This window comes from Hypanus sabinus, chromosome 3 (genome assembly GCF_030144855.1).
Source record: "Hypanus sabinus isolate sHypSab1 chromosome 3, sHypSab1.hap1, whole genome shotgun sequence".
In the NCBI taxonomy this organism is placed as follows: domain Eukaryota; kingdom Metazoa; phylum Chordata; class Chondrichthyes; order Myliobatiformes; family Dasyatidae; genus Hypanus; species Hypanus sabinus.
The window spans coordinates 152,217,432-152,239,944 of record NC_082708.1 but is presented as its reverse complement, the minus strand read 5'-3'; the positions used below and the strand labels follow the sequence as shown (position 1 = coordinate 152,239,944).

The window sequence follows — 22,513 nt, the reverse complement described above, 5'->3', positions numbered from 1 at the left end:
CTAAGAGGATGCAGGGTGACTTGGATAGGTTAGGTGAGTGGGCAAATTCATGGCAGATACAATTTAATGTGGATAAATGGGAGGTTATCCACTTTGGTTGCAAGAACAGGAAAACAGATTATTATCTGAATGGTGGCCGATTAGGAAAAGGGGAGGTGCAACGAGACCTGGGTGTCATTGTACATCAGTCATTGAAGGTGGGCATGCAGGTACAGCAGGCGGTGAAAAAGGCAAATGGTATGTTGGCATTCATAGCAAAAGTATTTGAGTACAGGAGCAGGGAGGTTCTACTGCAATTGTACAAGGCCTTGGTGAGACCACACCTAGAGTATTGTGTGCAGTTTTGGTCCCCTAATCTGAGGAAAGACATTCTTGCCATAGAGGGAGTACAGAGAAGGTTCACCAGATTGATTCCTGGGATGGCAGGACTTTCATATGAAGAAAGACTGGATCAACTAGGGTTATACTCACTGGAATTTAGAAAATTGAGGGGGGATCTTATTGAACCGTATAAAATTCTAAAGGGATTGGACAGGCTAGATGCAGGAAGATTGTTTCCGATGTTGGGGAAGTCCAGAACGAGCGGTCACAGTTTAAGGATAAAGGGGAAGCCTTTTAGGACCGAGATGAGGAAAAACATCTTCACACAGAGAGTGGTGAATCTGTGGAATTCTCTGCCACAGGAAACAGTTGAAGCTGGTTCATTGGCTATATTTAAGAGGAAGTTAGATATGGCCCTTGTGGCTAAAGGGATCAGGGGGTATGGAGAAGACAGCAGGTAGAAGGTTCTGAGTTGGATGATCAGCCATGATCATACTGAATGGCGGTGCAGGCTCTAAGGGCCGAATGGCCTACTCCTGCACCTATTTTTTATGTTTCTATTTTTGTTCAGTTTGAAGATTTTTGTTGTTTTATACTTAGTAAAATTGAGTGTTATTTGTTGTTTGTAAAAAGATGCATCAACCTCTGTCTCTATATGGCAGCAATAGCAACACACACACATAAAGTTCCATTACCCTAATCACAGAACAGTACAGCACAGAAACAGGCCCTTCATTCCACAATGTCTGGACTAACCGCAATGTCATGTTAATCTTTGCCAATGTCTTCAGCTCAGCTCTGTCAATCCTTTGTCTAGCTCATAACATGCACAATACTGGCCAGCCCCATTTGTTTATCTGTATCTTCAAGGCCAGCTACAACCTCAAAGCAATATGAATGAAAATGTATATTCAGCCTGCTTTACATCTATTATTGGTGGGAGTGTGATTGACTTGTTTTTCCAATTAAGCCTTTAGGTATATTTTTGATTTTATTGGTTAAATCTGGCATGACTTCTCATGCCAGGAGACACACCAAATCAAATAAAAGTTCGTCACAAACAAGAGAAAATCTGCAGATGCTGGAAATCCAAAGCAACACACAAAATGCTGGAGGAATTCAGCAGGCTAGACGGCATCTATGAAAAACATTAAACAGGCAGCGTTTCAGGTCAAAACCCTTCATCAGGAATGGAAAAAAAGCAGATGAGAAGTCAGCATAAGAAGCTGGAGGGTGGAGAGGAAGAAATAGAAAGTGGTAAGTGTTAGGTTAAACCGGGAGAGAGGAGGGATGAAATAAAGAGCTGGGAGGTTGATTGTATCTGTGCTGTACTGTTCTGTGATTAGGGTAATGGAACAACAAATAATACTCAATTTTACTATGTATAAAACAACAAAAATCATCAAACTGAACAAAAATAGAAACATAGAAAATAGGGGCAGGAGTAGGCCATTCGGCCCTTCGAGCCTAAACCAGAGGGAGGTGATGGGCGCGTAAGGAGATAGGAAGTGAGAGAGAAATGAGAATGGTGAGGGTGGGGGTGCATTACCAGCAGTTAGAGAAATCGATGTTCATGTCATCAGTTTGGAGGTTACCCAGATGGAATATAAGGTGTGTTGCACCTCCAACCTGAGTGTGCCCTCATCACAGCAGTAGAGGTCTCGTAATTACCCTTGTAACCATGTCTTCAAAAGTAAATCAGGTGTTGGTGATGCATCAAAGAAAAGGAAAACGATCACGATTGGAAAATAAAAGTGGAAATAATAAAGCGATCAGAAAGGGGTGAGACGCCATCAGTCATTGGAAAAGCATTAGGCTACTGTCAGTCAACTATCAGAACAATTTTAAAGGATAAAATGAGGATAATAGGGTATGTGAAAGGCCCTACCCCGATGAAAGCTACAATTATTACTAAGCAATGCAGTGGTTTGATTATTGAAATGGAAGGGCTATTGTTAATTTGGTTAGACAATCAAAATCAGCGTAATATTCCTATTAGCCTTACTTTACTGCAAGAAAAGACTCGAAGCCTTTTCCATGATTTAAAAGCTGCATGTACAGCAAGTGAAGGTGCTTGTGATGAAAAATTTATTGCGAGTCGGGGTTGGTACTGTTATGTATCTGTTCCAATGATGGAAAACGATCATGGTTGAAATACTGTAAGGTGGAAATAATGAAGCGACTGGAAAGAGGTGAGACACATTCGGTCATTGGAAAAGTATTAGGCTGCAGTCAGTCACTGATCGGAACAATTTTAAAAGATAGAGTGAGAATAATGGAGGATGGGAAAGGCCCTGCCCCAATGAAAGTTACAATTATTACTAAGCAACGTAGTGGTTTAGTTACTGAAATACATACTGTACGTTTCTTATGTGTTTTATATGCATAGAAAGGTAAAATATATACTATATACCAAAACAAAAGTTTGACTAACTGACGCTAAATAATACCGGATGTACCTATTCTGACTTAAAGATGGGCTCAGGAACGGAACTCGTTCGTAACCTGGGGAGTGCCTGTATTTCCAAATTTTTCTATGGCATTGTCCTTTTCAAGGTCTGAGATCCTGAATCCTTCTGATCTTGGTGCCTCTTTAATTCCTACCTCTTAATCATCCTCAGAGCAGTACCTTTAAACTAGCTATTTAACCAAATCCTATGGATATTTCCTTAATATCTTATGTAGAACGTAGACAGTAGAGCATAGAGACAGACCCTTCAGCCGGTGATGTTGTTCCAAGCTAATGACATCTAATCTCTTCTGCCCGCACGTGGTTCATATCTCTTCATTCTCTGCACATTTTTCTTTTGCTTATCTTAGTGCCTTTAAAATGTCTCTATAATCTGTCTCCACCACGATCCCTGACATCACATTCCAGCTACCCACCACTCCCTATGTATTTAAAAAAAAGAACTTGCTCCACAAAACTTCCTTGAGTTTTCCCTCTTGCCTTGAAGCATGCCCTCTGGTATTAGACATTTTGCCCTTTGAGAAAAAGATACTGTCTTTGCCTCTTGTAATTTTTATAAGCTTCCAGCAAACCTGATCAAAGTTCATAAATTGTAATTGTTTGGCTTTAATTTATTGCCTAGTAAGGTTCCTTTGAGTGTTTTTGGTATATTAAAGCTGCTATGTAAATAAATGTGGTTAATATCTTTGTGGGTTTTTTTTTGCCTTTGAGCTCTCTGTCCCTGTACCCATTCCTTCCTGAGACCAGTTCCTGTTCTATTTCCTGACCACTTTGTCAGTTTCTGGAGTTGATACCTCCTGATCCAACCAGCATTTTCTAACCTAGTTCCAGCGAATTCACCGTGACTAGAGTCTGACTGTTTAGCCACAAGGGTCCCCCTTTACTTCCAGTTCCTTCTTGTGAATTCAGTGTACTGAGAAAAGGAAATGCATGAAGTGTGGTTACGACCAATTCTGCTTCATTTGATGAAATGGAAAAAGAATGGGCAGAACCTGGCTTTACCCATATCTGCATTGGATCAGCCAATAACTGTAAACCATGTTGAGAAAATGTGTAGTTCGTGATCCTTGAACTTGCACTGGGTATTCACCTGCTGGCTCAGAGAATTTGGACTCAGCTGTTGGAGCTTGCTAATTTTCTGCTCGCCCACTAACAACTCATGCAGGAAGGCCTGCTAGGAATAAGGGCATCCCGGTGGCACAGTTACTCCTGCTGCCACCTGAATTCCAGTGACCCAGGTTCAATCCTGACCTGCAGTGCTGTCTGTGAGGAGCTCGTTCATTCTGCCTTTGGCCATGTGGGCACTCAGGTCTCCTCCCACATCCCAGAGATGTCTGGGTTAACAAATTAATTGGCCAATGTAAATTGCCCCCAGTGTGAGTGTAAAAGAGTGGTAGAATTTGGCTGTGGTAGTGGGGAGTTGATGGGTATACAGAAAAGAAAAAATAGGTTAGGTTAAAATTAGTGAAATAACACAGGTGGTTGATGGTGAGTATGGAATTGACTTGAAGGGCTTGTTTCTGTGCTGTGTTACGCTATAGCTCTATATTGACAGATTCCATATCCAGTGCAGCTCCTGAAATTAATTGTTGTTCATGAGCTTTTTGCTTGGAGTCACAGTGTTGCCCATTGAGCCACTACTGCCCATACAGTGGGCCAATGGGTCTTTTGTAGAATAGCCTGTGGGTCTCCCGGTAAGATGGCGATGTGCTGCGATACAGTGGTCTCTATGGGGCCAACCAAAGGTGTTACTGTCTTTTTATATAATCGCAAGTCACAAGTGGACGTTAAGAAACTGAAGTACTGCAGGTCTACCCCATCAACGAGTTGCTCTCTGGCGGAGGAGCTGGACTTGGTGTGGACCAAGATAATGCCTGCTGCAGAGAGGCATTGGAGTTGGTGCGCGAAAACAGTGCGCAGTGCGACGGCGTGTCGATTTTCTTGTCATTGGAAAAACCCTGTTGGACATTTGTAATGTGGAATGCTGCAAGTCCAGTTCACTGATTTACTGGTGGTACCAACGATGGGGGAGCTGCGTGGCCTCGGTCGTAGCGTGGAATAGGCCTCGTGCCGCTGTGTCGCCTATTGCATCCTCCCAGGAAGGGTGGCACAGGAGGGGGTGTGGCACAGAGGCCATGCTGGCATGGGAGCTGCTCTCCTGTGTCCACTCGGTGGAAGGCGAGCTGGACTGCATTTGTCTGCAGACCGCCGTGGGCTTCCTCTTGATGTCATCTGTGGTCTCAGGAACTTGGGCTTTATTATATTATGTGACTGTATGTTTATTGCTATCTTATAGGTGAATATAAATGTCTTGTGATCGTTGGTACTGTGTTTTGCATCTTGGCCCTGGAGAAACACTGTTTAATTTGGTGATATTCATGTACAATTGAATGACAATTAAACTTGAACTTGCCTCCTCCTCCCTGGTCACTCTGTGCCTTCCCCACCTGTGTATTGAAATAAGAAAGTCAAGAACTGGGTAGGGGTGGGGGTTCAGATGTGTCACAGATGATCCAATTGGACTTGGCATTGACTTTATTATAGATGCACACTTTATGAGTTCGGAAGCTGATACGTGTCATGTCAAACCCTTTAACCAGAATGGCTGGTTAATGTAGGATTGTCTCATTCATTCCACTTCGAATATGCTGTTTATTTTATTGCAGGGTGTTTGTAAAATTTAAAGTCTTTTTAATGAGTCATATCTATTTGGACTGTTTCTAAATTTTTCAAATGATCAAAGACATTCAAAGGCCTTTGATTTCAGTGAACTTCCAACGGGTCACCAGGGTCATTCAAGGGTGTGGCCTTGGGTTGCATCACCTGTGGCCCAGGCTTCACTGGCAACCTGACCTCCCTCTTGGCACAGCCAGAGTAGCCAGGCCTAGAGATAGTTTGGATCCATGGGACTACAACTAGTATGGAAGAATGCAGATGGATGAGAATGGGTCAGGTGAGATATGATACGCCAACTATCCAATATTCTGCCAGAATGGTGTGAGCCTGTGTCAGCCAAGTATCTTCTGGATGTTTAGTGATAGGGGGATCTTAATAAATCACTCCTTAACAATTTGTTCACAGTATAACTGAATCATAGTGAAACCATGAGTTTATTGCAAAAGGAAGATTCATCATTATTTAGCATCTTTCACAAGTTTGGAATTCCCTAAAACACTTAATAGCCAATAAAATACTTTTGAAATAGTGTGGTAATGTAGACAGCTTAAGATAATGACAAATTCTTTGGTTTTTTTCACTGGTGATAACTGAGAAAAAGGCCAGGAATCAGGGCAAATCTCTGTGCACATTTAGAATTTTCAAGAAGGAATGGTATTTTCAGGAAAGTAATTCACAGAGTTACAGGAAACAAGAATGGATTACTCTACAAGGGGCCTCCGTGACTTGATGGGCCAAATGGTGTAGATGTGAAGTGTGCAGTTTCTTGAAAGAATACTGTGGATATCCCTTACAGATGCAAACTTGACCTTATTCAGAAGACAGCATCTCCAACCGTGCAGAACTCATTCGGTCTAGGATTCTGTGCGACAAGTCTCTGGAGCAGGACTTGATCTCGTGACTCAGAGACAGGTGTGCTACCAACTGAGTTACGGCTAACATGTCATTTAGTTCACTGACGCATAACTTAGCTCATCTCCTAATTTATCTCACCCTGCATCTCTTAGTTGCTGATCTCATATCTATCATTCTAGCTGGCTTGTTCAAAGGCCTCTGTATAAGATATGGTTTTGGGCCTCCTGCTGACCATTGCTCTTGCAATCTTGTTTCTCAAAGTACAAAATCTGAAGGGAAACACAAATTAGACTGGAAGTTACATTCACTATTCGTCTTGTCAAAATTTGGCTGGGGTACAAGTTTTTAAATAATATGGGGTATTTTTTGAATCAGCCATAATAGTCATGGAGTCTTCTTTGTTAAAGGGGAAGAATTGATTATATTTATCTAACAATTATCAGTAAGTCCATGGGGTGTATTGGCAGAATATTGAACCTGCAGTAAATCAAAATGGGATCTCTGGTGCAATAATTCTACCCAGAGAGGAATTGGATTATAAAATCCACCATCTCCTGGAATGATTGGGACGGACCATGTGGGTGGATTTTAAGCATGGGGAGAAAGGGAGGTTGCATGGGAGTTTGGATGAAGGGGAGTGTTTTAGGGAGACCCGTAAAGAGCAGAGTCTAATTGAGTTGACTGGCCTGTTACTGTGCTTCAAATTCTGAGGAATTCTTTGGAATCAACCTAGTAAAGTTGAAATCAACTGAGTAGAGAGGGAGTGTGCTGCTGGTACAACATTTCAGTTTCTTTGAAAAATGTATGGCCTGCATCGAAATGTATGTTTTTAAAAATAAATTATTTAAGGGACGTGAGCTTTGCAGGCTGAGCCAGCATTTAATTGCCCACCCACTGTTGCCACTGAGAAGGCGGTGATGAGCTGCCTTAAACTGCTGTAGTAAACACAACACAAAGTGCACTGCAGGTGTTGTGGTCAAATCAATACGTACGAACAAGCTGGATGAACTCAGCAGTTCAGGCAGCATCCATTGACTGCTCATTTCAACGGATGCTGCCCGAACTGCTGAGTTCCTCCAGCTTGTTTGTACACGTTGATTAAACTGCTGTAGTCCTTGAGGTGTGGACATTCCCAGAATGCTGTCAGTCAAGACAATATACATGTATATTGTCATTTAACTATATACATATATAACTATGTAATGGTACTGATAGAATCTACAAATGAATCACATAAATAACAAACTAAAGTGCATTAATTTTAAATATTGGAAGGTACAGAACAGATTAACCAGTAACAAATCAAATACAGTACAGGTAGCTGTTCAGAAGCCAAATGGCCTGGGGGAGGAAACTGTTTCTCATCCTGACCATTTTTGTTTTTATGCATCATAGTCTCCTGCCTGATGGTAGAAAGTCAAAGAGGATGCTGGATGGATGGGTGGGATCCTTAGTAATACTAAGGGCCCTGCGTATGCAGCGTTCCTGTAAAAGTCCTAGATGGATGATAGAGAGACCCCTATGATCCTCTCAGCTGTTCTCTGAGTCCTTTATCGGGACTTCTGGTCTGATGCTCGACTGCTCCCATACCAGATGGAGCTGCAACTTGTCAGGACACTCTCTATAGTGCTCTTGTAAAGCACAGATAAAATAGGAGGAAACTTTGCTTGCCTCAACTGCTGTTTCTTCTTGTTCAGGGAGGTGACATTAAGGGACCAGGTGGGGTCATCCGTGATGTGAACTCCCAGGATCCTGGTGCACTTAACTCACTCTATGGAAGAGCCATGTAGTCACAGAGCGGGATGGATGTCTGCACCTTTCTGAAGTCCACAATGATTTCCTCTGTCTTCTCCATATTCAGGCTTGAGTTGTTCTTCTCACACCAGTCTACCAGCCACTCCACTTCCACTCTATACTCTGTCTTGTCATCGTTCTTGATAAGGCCAACCACTGCTAGGGCAAGAGTTTCAAAATGTTGAACTGGAAAGGATAAAGTGATACGATCAGAATGAAGGGCAATATCCAGGCAGGTTCCCATGTTTTTGCTGTCCATGTCCTTTTGACTGGTAGGGGTTGTGAGTTTAGAAGATGCTGCCTAAGAAGTCTTGGTGAGTTGCTACAGCTAGATGGTACATATCAGTCAGTCCATGTTGGCAGCAAAATCTCTATCACACTGAGCATTGGCACCATCCATAACTGTGTGTTCAGCCTGTTACTGATGCATGACTGTACTGCTAAATCCAGCTCAAACCGAAATCAACTTCGCTGATGGCACAACAGTGGCTGGCCTCATCAACAACATCGATGGCCCTGTGTACAGAAAGGAGATAGAGCGGCTTGTAGAATAGTGCAGGTGCAACAACTTGAGCCTCAGCATGGACAAGACTGAAGAAATGATTGTGGTCTTTAGGAAGGTATGGGCTGACCATTTCTCGCTGCTCTTGAACTCTGTGGAGAGAGTTAGGAGCACCGAGTGTCTGGGAGTGCACAGGGCCCTCAACACCATCTCTTTAGGCAGGAAAGTACAGCAGCATCACTACTTCCTGACGAGAGTGAGGCTCTTTCCCCAACACTCCACCCACTTTTTACAGGCACACCGTTGAGAATCCCCTGACCAACCGCATCACCGTCTGGTGCGGGAGCTGCAAGGCATCTGACCGCAAGACACTACAAAGGATTGTGAGGATCATCCGGGTCTTGCTTCTACCTATCCTAGATATTTATCAGGAGCGCTGTGTATGGCGGCCCCATAAACAAGGATCCCTCCCATCCATCCCACAGGCAGAGGAGGTTCAGTAGCATTAGGAAAAGGACTGTTAGGATGAGAAACAAATTCTTCCCCCAGACTGTGACACTACTGAATCCTCTACCACCACCCAGGTCTCATTAATAATGAAGCCACAGCAGTGATAAATTGTTTCCTTTTTAATTGGTGTCACAAACGCACCCTGTGCTAAATGTCAACCTTCTGGAGTATATTCTTTTATTTTTTTAATGTGTTTGTGTAATGTTACTTGATGTGTGTGAGTTGTATCTACTGTGCTGTGCACCCTGGTCCAGAGGAACGTTGTTTCGTTTAGTGGTATGCAGTACATGAATGCAGTTGAATGACAATAAACTTGAACTTGTGCTGCTGCTGTGCGTCAACAGTGGAGGGAGTGAATGGTTTTAGATAAGGTTCCTATCAAGCAGGATTCTGTATCTTGCATGGTGTTGAGCAAGAGTTGTTCTCTCTATATATCAAATGCTGACCTATAAACTGAAAATTTCATAGTTTCTGCATTTTTGTTTTTGGAAAGGCTCACGCAGTTTCTCTTAAATTTCAGCTCTCAAGACGATGATAGACCAATGTCCCCTTTCTATTTAAGGTAAGGTCTGTCGAGCCATTTTGTCACACTGTCACTGATTAGGGATCACATCTGGAAATGTTATGAGATTTTTTTAATTGTCCGCAACATGTAGATGGAATTATTAAACCAATTACTGAAGGAGATAAATTATTTACATTTATCAAAAAGTTATCAGCTGTACAGCATTGCAAGAGGTTAAATAAAGATTTTTGGTATCCTGTAAAACTATCAATTAGCAGCAAAGCTTCTGAACCCTGAAGGCAATTGAGTAGGTCCCTAATAACAATATTAAAGAGGCTGGATAAATGTGGGGAATTGTCCCAAGATATTTCAGAAGAGCATTACCAAATGAAAATTACCAAAATGGATAAATTGTGTGTGTTATCTCTGGAACAGAAGCAGCTGTAAGAGAATTTAGTTGAGATGTATAATAGAGTCATAAAGTTATACAGTGTGGAAACAGACCATTCAGCCCAACACATCCATGCTGACCAAGTTGCTTACCTGAGCAAGTTCCACTTGCCTGCACATGACCTACACCCCTCAATCATTGCTGACTAAATTTCTTTCAGTTTGAGCAGCAAAGATAGAACGTAAAGGAAGAAACTGTTTTCCTTCATAGAAGGGTCAAAAAACAAGGAGCATAGATTTAAAATAATTGGTGAAAGGAGGAGAGGTGAGATGAGGAAAACAACTTCACTCTGAGAATGGTGGAGGTCTGGAACTCATTCCCTGAAAGAAAGAAATACTTATCATGTTTTAACACTACTTGGACATGTGCTTAAAGAGCCAAGGCTACAGACCCAGTGCTGAGTGACTGGATCAGGTAGTTCATCATCGACACAAGGGGCTGAATGGCCTCTCTCTGTGATGCAAGTTACAGTGATTCTGCAAACCCAAGGATAATAATTCAGATGTACAGCTGTAAGCTTGGTCGACATAGTGAGGTTTAAAGAGTGTCTAAATGAAGAGAGAGCTGAAGAAGTTTAGTTAGAGAATGCATGTTTTTCATTTTTTTTTAGAGATGTAGCATTGAACAGGCCCTTCTGGCGCACTGAACCGCACCACCCACCAACTTAACCCTCGTCTAATCACAGGACAATTTATGACGAACAATTAACCTACTAACTGATATGTCTTTAGACTGTGGGAGAAAATCGAAGCACGCAGAGGAAACCTATCCACACACAGGAAGAATGTACAGACTTTCTTATAGAGGACACTGGAATTGAACTCTGAACTCTGATGCCCAGAGCTGTAATAATGTCGTGCGGACATACGCATTCTACCTTAGACTATCCAGCAGGTTTGTAAGACCAGTGAGTGAATGAGGGAAGGAAGTGATCCTTATCAATGATAAAGCAATTCATGTCAGTTTTCAGGACCTCAAGAAGTCACAGATTTATAACTACTAGTGGTCACTGCTTCAATATAATAACAGCTACATCCAAATTGTGCACAATAAATTGTCATTTAGCATTGTAATCAAGACCAAGTGATGTACTCAGTGAGGTTAGTTGAGGAATGAATGCTGTCAAAGATATTGGGGGAAGAAAAGAGAATACCAGTTTTTATTGAAACAATGGTGTGGGAGATTAGAAGAATATTTATTATTTATTGATAGTAGTTTGCTACCATAAAAGGGGATGGAAGAACTTTTAGCAAAAGCTTTAAAGGGTTAGATAGGTGCTGGATCTGGAAGAGATTGTGAGGCTGTTGGCAAAGGGCCTCCAGTGAGCTGATACTGATACGATTAGTCAATTTGCCTCTTTTCTTCTCTCTACGGTTTTATGGAGTGGAAGTCAGAGCTCAGAGTAAGTAAGAAATACAGATTACAACAGTCCTAAAGTGGATAGCCATTCTGTTAAGGTACTCATTTCATGGTGCCCAACAGCACCAAACATTGTGAACAAGTACCACAGGCACTGGATATTAAAACATTTTTACGTAAGAATGACCAAAAATTCCCAGCAAAAGTTTCAACCAAACTTCTGGTTAATATTCATATTTAACCCGTTGGGGCACCCTTTGAGAGAAAGGTAGTGCAGTCTGATGTGAGGTGCTTTGGAAATTAAAGAAGAAAAACTCAGTTTATTAAAGAAGAAAGACGCATAGCACGACAAATATAGCTCCTCCTCGTTTAATGAAGGTAATTTTTGATGACAACATTTCAGCTTGATCTGCCACCCTTCAAGAATACTCTAACGTTTTCATTTCTTTTTCCCCGGCTTAAAGCCACACACAGCTGACCATGCTGGAATACCGGTTTCTCCAAATAATCCAACACATTCTCCATGGTTTGGCCTTGCGCCTGTATAGTCATAGCAAAGCATGACTGTATCAGGAACTGGCTCCGCTGAAGAAGGACATCTTCCCCTCCTGATAAATTGAGAATAATACTTGGGATCATGACAATGTCATTTTTGAATGCACCGATGTTTTATCTTTGCTACGATGAGATTGTCGTGCAGTTTTTCCACCATCGTTCGCATTCCATTGCAAAGCCTTGGTGGATCCAAGCTCCTTATTGAGATGATGGGAGATGCCCTCTTCAATTCCAGTTTATGTGGTGGCAATCCAGAGAGTTAGACCGAATCAAGGAATTCTGTTGGAAAATGAGTGGGGTTAGCTCCTGAAGGAACAGTATTCTTTCATGATTCCAGGGAAGCATCTAATGGATGTGAAGTTTATTTTTCACATCATTTCATTGAGGAGAACCAAGATAGAATTCCTCGAACAGTTCTGCAGGATTGCCGAAAGTCTTGTAGATGAAATCAATGCATTCTTCCATAGTTTTTGCTGGCAGAATCGTATCTTCAGGTATTTCGATTTCATCATTTTAACTTTGCTCAATCTTGGCTTCTCCAACATCCAATAAGAACTCAGAATATCGTCCTTCCCCCTCAATCGCATGTTTCTCTTCAATTGAAACTTGATGAAGCATAAGTAGGATTTTTTTATGCATGAATTCTCCACATCAGCATCATTTCTGCATTTCACAACTGGTAGGAGCTGACGGAAATTGCCACAGCAAATGGTTAAAATACCCCCCGGAGGCCTCATTCTTACCGCATACCTCAGGAAGAGTCCAGTCCACAGCTTCGAACATCTCCCTGATAATCATGGGGCACTCATCCCAGACAATAAGCCTCACATTTTGGAGTAAATTTACAGTGTTGGTGCTTTTATCGACGTTACAAGGGGCATCTTCTTTGATTTTGAGGGGTATTTTGAATCTTGAATGTGCTGTCCTACCACCAGGCATCAATGTTGCTGAGGATGCTACAGCAATAACAGTACCTCCATCTCCCCTCACTTTAGCGAGGATTAGGTTGATGATAAACATCTTGCCCGTTCCTCCTGCTGCATCAATGAAAGTCATTGAAGAGAGATTCCTTTCCAAGCAGTCGCAGACATATTCATATACTTCTCTTTGTTCATTATGCAATAGGGTACTCTTTGCCACATATTTTCGAGTTGATCTTTCCTTTCCTCCTCTGTCTCTGCCTCTCTCCTCCTCCTCTGCCTGTTTTTGTCATTCTGGGGACGCGCAGCCCTTTCATCCTCCGTCTCTTCAACTCTTCTACCATTTATTCTTTCTCTCTGATCCTGGAGTTGTGTGGCCCTGGCCTGATCTGATTCTTGTTCTCTCCTCCTCCTGTGCCTATTGTTGTCATTCTGGAGTTGAGCATGCCTTTCCTCCTCTGTCTCTTCTTCTCTCACCTTTTTTGTCCTGACTCTTTGATCCTGGAGTCGTGCAGCCCTGGCCTCATCCGATTCTTGTTCCCTCCCTCTCCTTGCCACTTCCCAACAACGTTTGGCATCATCTCTTGACCATAATGTCCCTCTTCTCTTTCCATGTGGCATAATTAGGCTGTCCATATTTTTTTACCCTAATGCTGGATAGAAAGATACGAAGCAGTAACACCAAAGCCTCCAAGATGCTGATTTTTCTTGATGATGTGGTTGGCGCTCTCCTAAATGGACATGATAGCCCCGCCCTTTTGCTGTGGTTGGTGTCGCTGCTGTAAGCATTGTGAGGCACTGCTGAGACTGGCCGTGCGCATGCATCGTCGTGTTGCATTGCGGTTTCCGCAAAAGGTGGAATCAGCTCTGTGAGCATTGTGAGGCACTGCTGAAGCCAGCCGTACGCGTGCGTTGTGGTGTCGCATCGCGGTTTCCACGAAACGTGGAATCAGCTCTGTGAGCGTCGTGAGGCGCTGCTGAGGCCGGCTGTGCGCGTGCGTTGTGGTGTTGCATCACAGTTTCCACGAAAGGTGGAATCCGCTCAGGTTGTGGAAAGCGGGGCCTGGTGATTAATGAGTGAGCAATTTTATACGAATACATAACTCTGAACTTTGCCTGCATTCTATAAGTTAGCGCATTTTTCAGTCAGAAAAAGTGCCGCTGTGATGCACCGTTTGGGCTAATTGGAGGTCACAAACAGAGCATGAGAATCTTAGTAGTACATAGATAATTAGATAAGCATTAAGTCAACAGACCTGGCCTCTTTGAACATTAAAACCAAAAAGACCATTGGCCTTGGCTGGTGCCCAGTATGACACAGGCACCATAAGGTTTGTGCCATCGTGCTTAAGCAATGGAGTGCAGAAATCCCCCATTGCTTAGATTCACAGAAATACGCGAGCAAATATTTTTTTGTGCAAACTTAGTGTTCTTTGTTTATGCATTCTTCTTGGCTCCAAAAATGTTTGCCAGCAAATGACAAACATACTTTTGTCAACCTTCTATGCAGTTTTGGCTGCCAGTGGATCAACAAGTTAGGTAGAATGATTTACAGGCCTCTTACCGACACTTACAGTACTTTTCCAATTGTCTTGTACCTTCCAATCACATTTCAGTGCCCATAGCTCATTATTTGCCAGTGCTACATTTTCTTAGTAGTTATGAATAATTAGATTAGTCACCTCTCAGCAGAAATTCCCTAATTTAATGAGCTTAACAAGTTCATGGGGGAAGCCTGTAAGATTTTTAATCTTGATAAAAGTGGTAGTGTTCCTTGAAGTGAAAATCTGTAAACAACGTAGAGTGAAAATGATCTTATTAAGAAATGGAGGATTGTGAATTGGGTCCATTGATTTTTCACCTCCAGATCCTCTATTCCAGTCTCACACACAAATATGATAGATTGTTAAATCTGATCTCATCAAGGCAAAGACGCAGGACATTCCTTTTCAATAGTCAGTCGAAGCAGTCTTTTTTTTAAACTTGGATAAATTACAAGAAGGCCTTAGTTTTTCATGATGGGGAGAGAAAGCGCTGCTAAACTTTGAGGGCATGTAGACAAGTCACACTGTATTTCTTAGATCTGCCTGAACTATTTTATGAGCTACGGTCCTTCATTTTTATTGCCTTTATCCCATTCTTTATTTCTGGGGCTTCCCTCCCTCCTTTTCCACACCATCTGTCCCACTGAAAAGTTCCTAGAATATTTAACTCCTCACCTTTGTGTCATTTGCAGTCTTGTTGGCGTAATGATGATGAAATCACATCCACTTGTCCACATTCTTAATTTTGTTAAAGACACCAGGTTCATTCAGATAATTTTGCTTTTTAGCTGTTTTCCCCTGCTCTAATTGGATGCATAAGCATGTAAAGAGGGTTTCTTCTTTTTTGTTAACTAGCAGGAATGCTAATTTACTGATAACGAGAATGGTATTCCTTTGTAAACCAAATGGGGATTAATGTTCTTTCTTCTGAGTCTGTAAGCTTTTGTTGACGGGCTTTTGGGCAGATCGGTGCGAGGGGGTCGAGAGAGAGGACGCAATGCTCTAAGCTGGGCGAGGATCGGACCCCAAAGGGGGGTCCGAGGCCGGGAGATTCTCCGAGGAGGGGGGGGATGAAGCTAGATGTGCTTGGTTGACCACTCGGAGGGTCCTGAGCTGTTTGGAGAGTCCGAGGAGTTCGGAGGGTCCTGAACTGCGAGTCGAGGAGTTTGGAGGGGATCGAATGGTGGCCAGAAGACTTCAGAAATTGAGCTCCAACGGCTGTGCACGAAGTGGTTTGGACTTTGATAAGTTTGGCGCCTTTTCTTTAATTTTCTCTTCATATATACTGTATCGTTATTAATCACTTAGTTATAGTAACCTTTATAAATTGTACTCATTTAATCGCATATGGTGTACTGTCTGTTTTTGGGTGAGGCGGGGACCTCACACAGCATCCACACCAGCTGATTACCCAGTTTGGCGGGGCCAAAGGCTGCTCCCCCTAGACGAGAATGAGCTGAGCGAGCCTGAGGCGACCCAGGGGGTTACAAGCATATGTTTTGTATGCTTTATCTCTTCCTCACAGACTCTTGTTATCAATACCTATTTTGCTACTCTGCAGTAATGAACTTAGAACAATATAGCACAGGAAAAGGCCCTTTGGCCCACAACATTGTGCTGAACTAAATTAGTAATGAAATGCCCAACTAAACTAATCCCTTCTGTCTGTGTAATATCTATAACCTTCCATTTCCTGCACATGTATAGGCCTATCCAAGGGCACATTGAGTGCCCCTATGCCTCCACCAACACACTAGGAAGTGCATTCTCGGCACCCATCACTTTCCATGTGTGTAAACAGAATTTGCCTCACGTATCTTCTTCGAGCTTACCCCAAATGCCTGCCCTCTGGTATGAGACATTTCAACCCTGAGAAAAAAGATGCTGGCTGTCTACTCTTATCCATGCCTCTCATAATTTAAAACCTCTATCAGATCACTCAGAGCCTCCCCCACTCCTTAGCAAACAACCCAAGTTTGCTCAATCTCTCCTTATCCATGCAGCATCCATGTATACCTCTTCTGCACCTTCTCTAAAGCCTCTACATCCTTCCTATAGTGGGCCAATATATAAGGGATGATTGATAAGTTCATGGCCTAAAGTAGAAGGAGTCAGTTTTAGAAACCTAGCACATTTATTTTTCAACATAGTCCTCTCCTACATTTGTGGCCCAAGGTACAAGGAGATGAGTTATTAACTTCAAACTTTCTGCATAATCACTCAAAGAGTTGAACTGCATGTGCATGTAACGAGAGCTGTATAACTCATCTCCTTCTACCTTAGGGTGCGAACTTATCAATCACCCATGCTGTGGACACTTTCTGGAGGTCCAAGATCCGTATGCTCCATGACCGCTGGACTAAGTGTGTAAATGTAGGAGAGGACTGTGTTGAAAAATAAGTGTGCTGTGTTTTCTAAAATTGACTCCTTCTTTCTTAGGCCACAAACTTATCGATCACCCTTCGTATAAAGAATGACCAGAATTTAATGCAATACTCCTAACTAGACTCTTATAAGTGTGCATCATAACTTCCCAACTCTTGAACTCAGTTCCTCAACAAATGAAGGCAAGCATACTGTAAGCTTTTTTTATTCCACCCTGTCAAACTGTGTAACCACCTTCTTGGACCCTTCTTGAACTTGGACCCCAAGATCCTCTGCTCATCAACAGTGTTGAAGATGTTGCCGTGAATGGTGTATGCCTCTTTACATTTGATCTCCCGAAGTGCAGCACTTCTCAATTGGCCAGATAAAACTCCATCTGCCATTTCTCCAATATTTCTCTACATCTGCAACTGATCTACATCCTGTTATATGCTTTGCCAATCCTCTATGCTATCCACTAAAGCACAAAAGACTATTTATATATGCACATCAGAAACCGAGGAACCAATACTTGCAGTATACCACTAGTTACAGAGATCACCCAGAATAGGTCCCATTAACCACTACCCTCTATATTCTACGGACACGCCAATTCTGAATCCAAATGGCTAATTCACCATAGATCCCATGCATCTTAATTTTCTGGATGAGTCTTCCATGAGGGACTTTATCAAAAACCTTACTAAAATACAGTGCTTTGCTTTTAGTCCAACATTCCTATCTTTCTTTGAATGACCACTGTTCTGATCCGTTGTCTTGCAAGCCTACTGGAAAATGCCAGAAAATGCAAGCTATTGTACGTAATAAATTCATCCTCTGGGATTTTTTCTTCTTCGGTTCACAGAAGCTCCACTAACTTGGCTTTTGAGATGAAGGGGTTATATCATGAGGAAAAACTGAGCAGGTTGAGCCTGTACTCAGTGGAGTTTACAAGAATGAGAGGTGAACTTATTAAAAAATAAAGATTATGTGCGGGCTTGAAGTGGTCAATGTAGAAGGAATGCTTCCTCTATCCGGAACGTGAATCCCTACCCACTCCCTTGGCTGAGGATGGCTTGCTTTCATTCCCATTCTGTGGGTGATAATACCAACCAGAATTGATGAATGGATGATTTGGGAGGTGGTCACCCCTTCTACAGTTCCAGTTGGGTTTTCCTTTGCTCTTGAGGTTCTCAGAGCTCCTGATGCTCTTCCGATTTGTTCAGGTGCAGGAGTTGCCACAAGTTGCCAGGGATGTCACATATTGTAAAGAAGTTTTGAGAACTTTCTTGAAGTCCTTACTTTCTCTACCCAGCAATTTCTTGCCATAACGGAGTTCACAACTCAGAGCCAGGTTAGGAAGTCTGATATTGAGCATGCAAATGATGTGCCTGATCTGCCCTTGAGAATCAACTCATTGTAATTGGGGCCTTGATGCTGAGTATTTTGGCCTTGGATAGGGCACCATCCTATTTATTTGAATTTGAATTTATTTAAATCTTACATATGTCCCACAACGTGAGGGAGTAAAAATCTTTGCGTTATGATTCTGTCGCAATGTACAGACATATAAATTTGTAACTAATGGCTTGTAAAGAGAAGCTGTCCCATAGCCTTTTGGTCCTGGCTTTAATGCTGCAATACCGTTTGCCAGATGAAAGCAGCTGAAACAGTTTATGGTTGGGGTGATTGGTGTCCCAGATGATCTTCCAGGCCTTTTTTACACACCTGCTGCTGTAAATGTCCTCAATGAAGGAAAGGTTACATCCACCGGTGTACTGGGCTGTCCGTACCACTCTCTACACTGCCCTGTGATCGATGTTGGTGCAGTTCCTGTACCAGGCGGAGATACAGCCAGTCAGGATGCACTCAAAGTCCACCCCTGTGGAAGGTCTTGAGGATTTGGGGCTCGTGCCGAACTTCTTCAGTTGCCTGAGCTGGAAGAGACACTGTTGTGCTTGTTTTTTGTCACACAGCCGGTGTGTACAGTTCAGGCAAGATCTTCAGTGATGTGTATACTGAGGAACTTGAAACTGCTCACCCTTTCAAATGCAGTCCCACTGATGTTGATCGGGGCGAGCCTGACTCTACTCCTCCTGTAATCCATGATCAACTCTTTTGTTTTTTGGATATTGAGGGAGAGGTTGTTATCTTGACACCACTGTGTCAGGGTGTCAACTTCTCCTCTGTAAGCTGTCTCATCACCACTAGAACTAAGTCCCGTCAGTGGCTTTGGAACATTTTTCAGAGGCAGTGTTGGTATCTTTGCAGTACTTAAAGTTGTTTGTTGTACATTTTAGAAGCATACACAAAGGCAGGAGATCACTGCTGCCCAGTCGACCATGAGCTCTCTGCCAGATTTAAAATCCAGACATTCAGGCAGCCAAAAGTTGTGCTTCCATTCAGATCATACAATTAAAGTTGGAATGCTTTCTGTTTCCGGGGAACTGTACATCAGTGATAAAATAACTGGGGGACATGATGTCAGAATAAAGGATCATTTAATTAAGGTTAAGAGGAATTGCTTTTTTTCAGAGGCATTGAATCTTTGGCTTTCTCAATCAAGAATCAGAATCAGGTTTATTATCAGCGGCACATGTCATGAAATTTGTTAACTTAGCAGTAGCAGTTCAATGCAATACATGATAATATAGATAGAATTAATAAATAATTCTCTCATTCAATTCCATTAAGTATATAAATGTATATTGAATAGATTAAAATAGTGCAAAACAGAAATAATATATATTAAAAACGTGAGCTCATGTTCATGGGTTCAATGGTCATTTAGGAATCAGATGGCAGAGGGAAAGAAGCAGTTCCTGAATTGCTGAGTGTGTGCCTTCAGGCTTCTGTACCTGTGAGGCACTGAATGTGTTAATGAAATAGATCTATGGATCACAGGGAAAAGGCAGGAAAAAGGAATGGAGACTGAGATCAAATCAATCTTAACCCTTATGAGGAGTAAAGAAATCTCAAAGGATCTTATGTCTTAAAGGTCAAAGTGGAGTTGTCATGTGCACAAATACATTTATGCACAGGTATATGGATAACTTGATTGCAGCAGCGTCAGACATGCAGCATTAGATGCACAACGTTCGCAAGAAAAACATGCATTGTGCACACTTTACTGGAAAGAACACAACTGGAACGAAAAGAAAGAATATACAATGTAGTGGCATGGTGTTGCTATACTGAGGTGGTGAATAGGGTTACGCAGGTCAAGAACTGAATGGTTAATGGTAAGTAGCTGTTCTAGCTGTGGTAAGGCCATGTATTTCTTTGCCATCGCCATCTGTGAGGAATTTGTACGTTCTCCCCGTGACCATGACGTATTCTGGTTTCCTGTGATTAGGTTAGCATTAAAGTTTGTTGTTGCTGGGTGGCATGACCTGAAGGACTGGAAGGGCCTACCCTGCGTTGTATCTCAATAGATATATAAATCGAACAAGTGCATCCATTGTTATTCCATGCACCAGTCTCTCAGGTTGGCACTCTCCTGCAGTAAAATACTCAGGGAATCCTACAATAATTGACCAGTTGTCCTTCAGATAAGAGTTCAATTCAAGGCCAAGTGTGCTCTTACAGGAGTAAGATCCCAGGTTGAAGATGGTGAAGACAGTGATTGCTGGAGTCTCAACATTGACTTTGATGTTAGTCACTAACCATGTTACGAGGTGCTCACTGTGCTCCCCAGTTTCCCACATTACATTGCAAAAGACTGTGTGGTATGTAATGTCAGGAATGTGAAAGAGCTGATGAAAGCAAAATTTAAGCATCTTTCTCCATGCTTGCTATTTTACTGCTGTATTCTGCTCCTAGTTGTTTGAGGGCTAATTCACTGGTTCCGATGTCCAGGAACTACTTAACATTGTCTCTTCCATTCCTTAATTAATCATAGTTATAGAGCACAAAATCATTAAATATACTTAAGGTGGAGATAAATACATATTTTTAAGATCGAAGAATTGAGGTTTATGGGAGACAATCACTAAGAAAGAGTTGAAGACTGGAACATACCAGCCATGGTTATATTGCATGGCGGAGCAGGGCTGAGGGGGCCAAATGGCCTGCTCCTATCTTCTTATGATTCAGTCCATTTTCTCCTTGAATCTGCACCATTCACTCAACCCATTTTGTTCTACCTAATTCTGGTCGATATTTCGGGAAATAGATGTTTCCAGTCCTGATTAAGGGGCTCAGCCAGAAATGTCGATTTTATTCCTTTCCATAGATACTGCCTGACCTGCTGATTTCCTCCAGTGTTTTGCATGTGATACTTTAGATAAAGGAAATGTGTTTAAGAAATAGGAGCCTCCTATGAAATATTTGACCTGCTGAGTTTACTGGTGTGATTGGTGGGGCGGTCATGCTGAAAGTGCGCATTCTGAAAAAGAAGAAAGCTTAGGCTGAATCACTTGAATTACTAGCATTCCATAGATGGAAAGACTCTTTAATTAGTAATTACTTCCTTTGTAAATCACTTATTGTTCCTGAAGGGTGTGTTCTGGTATCAATTTGCAGAAGTATGTTCAGCATCAAAGCCACTTGATCTTCATCCTTCATTCTGCCCTCTCTTGAAAACTTGCAATCATGTTACCAACAACACTGCTGTGGTTTTACTCCACATGATGCCTATTCGTTCTTGATGCATCAAAAGAAAATACTTCCGTCATTGAGGACTGATTTGTCCATTGGAGGAGCTCCACCCCACCCCTGGTTTCCACAGAGTTATACAGCATGAAAACGAGCCTTTTGACCCAACTTGTCCAAGCTGACTTTGGTCACATGTGCCCACATTTGACTTATACCCTGCAAACCTTTCTTACTCGTGTGCTTATCCAAATATCTTTTAAATGCTGCTGTTGTACCAGGCTCAACTCCTTCTCCTGGTAGCCTGTTCAATATACACACCAACCTCTATGTAAAGAGTTTGCCCTTTGTGTCCCTTTTAAATCTTTCTCTCCTCTTGCCTTAAACCTGTGCTGGTTTTTGATTCCCTTTCCCTGGGTAAAAGACTGCTTATCTGTTCTCCTCATGAGAATATTAAGAAATAGGGGCAGGAGTAGGACAATCAGCCTGCTCCACCATTCAATAAAATCATGGCTGATGGGGCCATGGACTGTGCTCCACCAACCTTCCTTTTCTCCATAAACTCTTAATTCCTTTGCTTTGCAAAAATATTATGATTTCATACACATCTATAAAGTCACCCCTCAGTCTCCTACATTCCAAGTAATAAGGTCCTATCCTGCCCAATCTCTTCCTGTGACTCAGGCCCTCGAGACCTGGCAATATTCTTGTAAATACATAACTCCACCAAGAATGTATTCACTGCACAAATGTATCAAGGCACAGTATAAATGCATTCAAAGAGGCAGTGGTTTATTGGGTAGTCAGAGTACCCTAGAGTATATATTTTGTTGTCCTTTCAGCCTTCTTCTGCAGTTAGTATTATTCTTAGATTGTTCAAAAGCAAACACATCACCTGATTATCCTGACTGAGAGAATCACAGTAAGCGCACACACAGCAACAGTATGCTCATTCATTTAGAAACACTGCAGCTCCAAGTAACACACACAAGATGCTGGAGGAACTCAGCAGGCCTGGCAGCATCTATAGAAAAGAGTAAACAATTGATGTTTCGGGCCAAGACCCTTCATCAGGACTGATGAAGTAGACCCCA

General features: G+C 42.2%; 1 protein-coding gene across 2 annotated transcripts in view; it reads left to right on the top strand.

Moving 5' to 3' along the window:
• The window catches only part of fam13a (family with sequence similarity 13 member A), a 280,149-nt gene that overhangs the window by 200,789 nt on the left and 56,847 nt on the right, over positions 1 to 22,513 (top strand). For both annotated transcript variants that reach the window (XM_059965405.1, XM_059965404.1), the window contains exon 8: positions 9,649 to 9,690. In XM_059965405.1, coding sequence (XP_059821388.1) covers positions 9,649 to 9,690 — 42 coding nt within the window. The remainder of the gene's footprint in view (positions 1 to 9,648; positions 9,691 to 22,513) is intronic.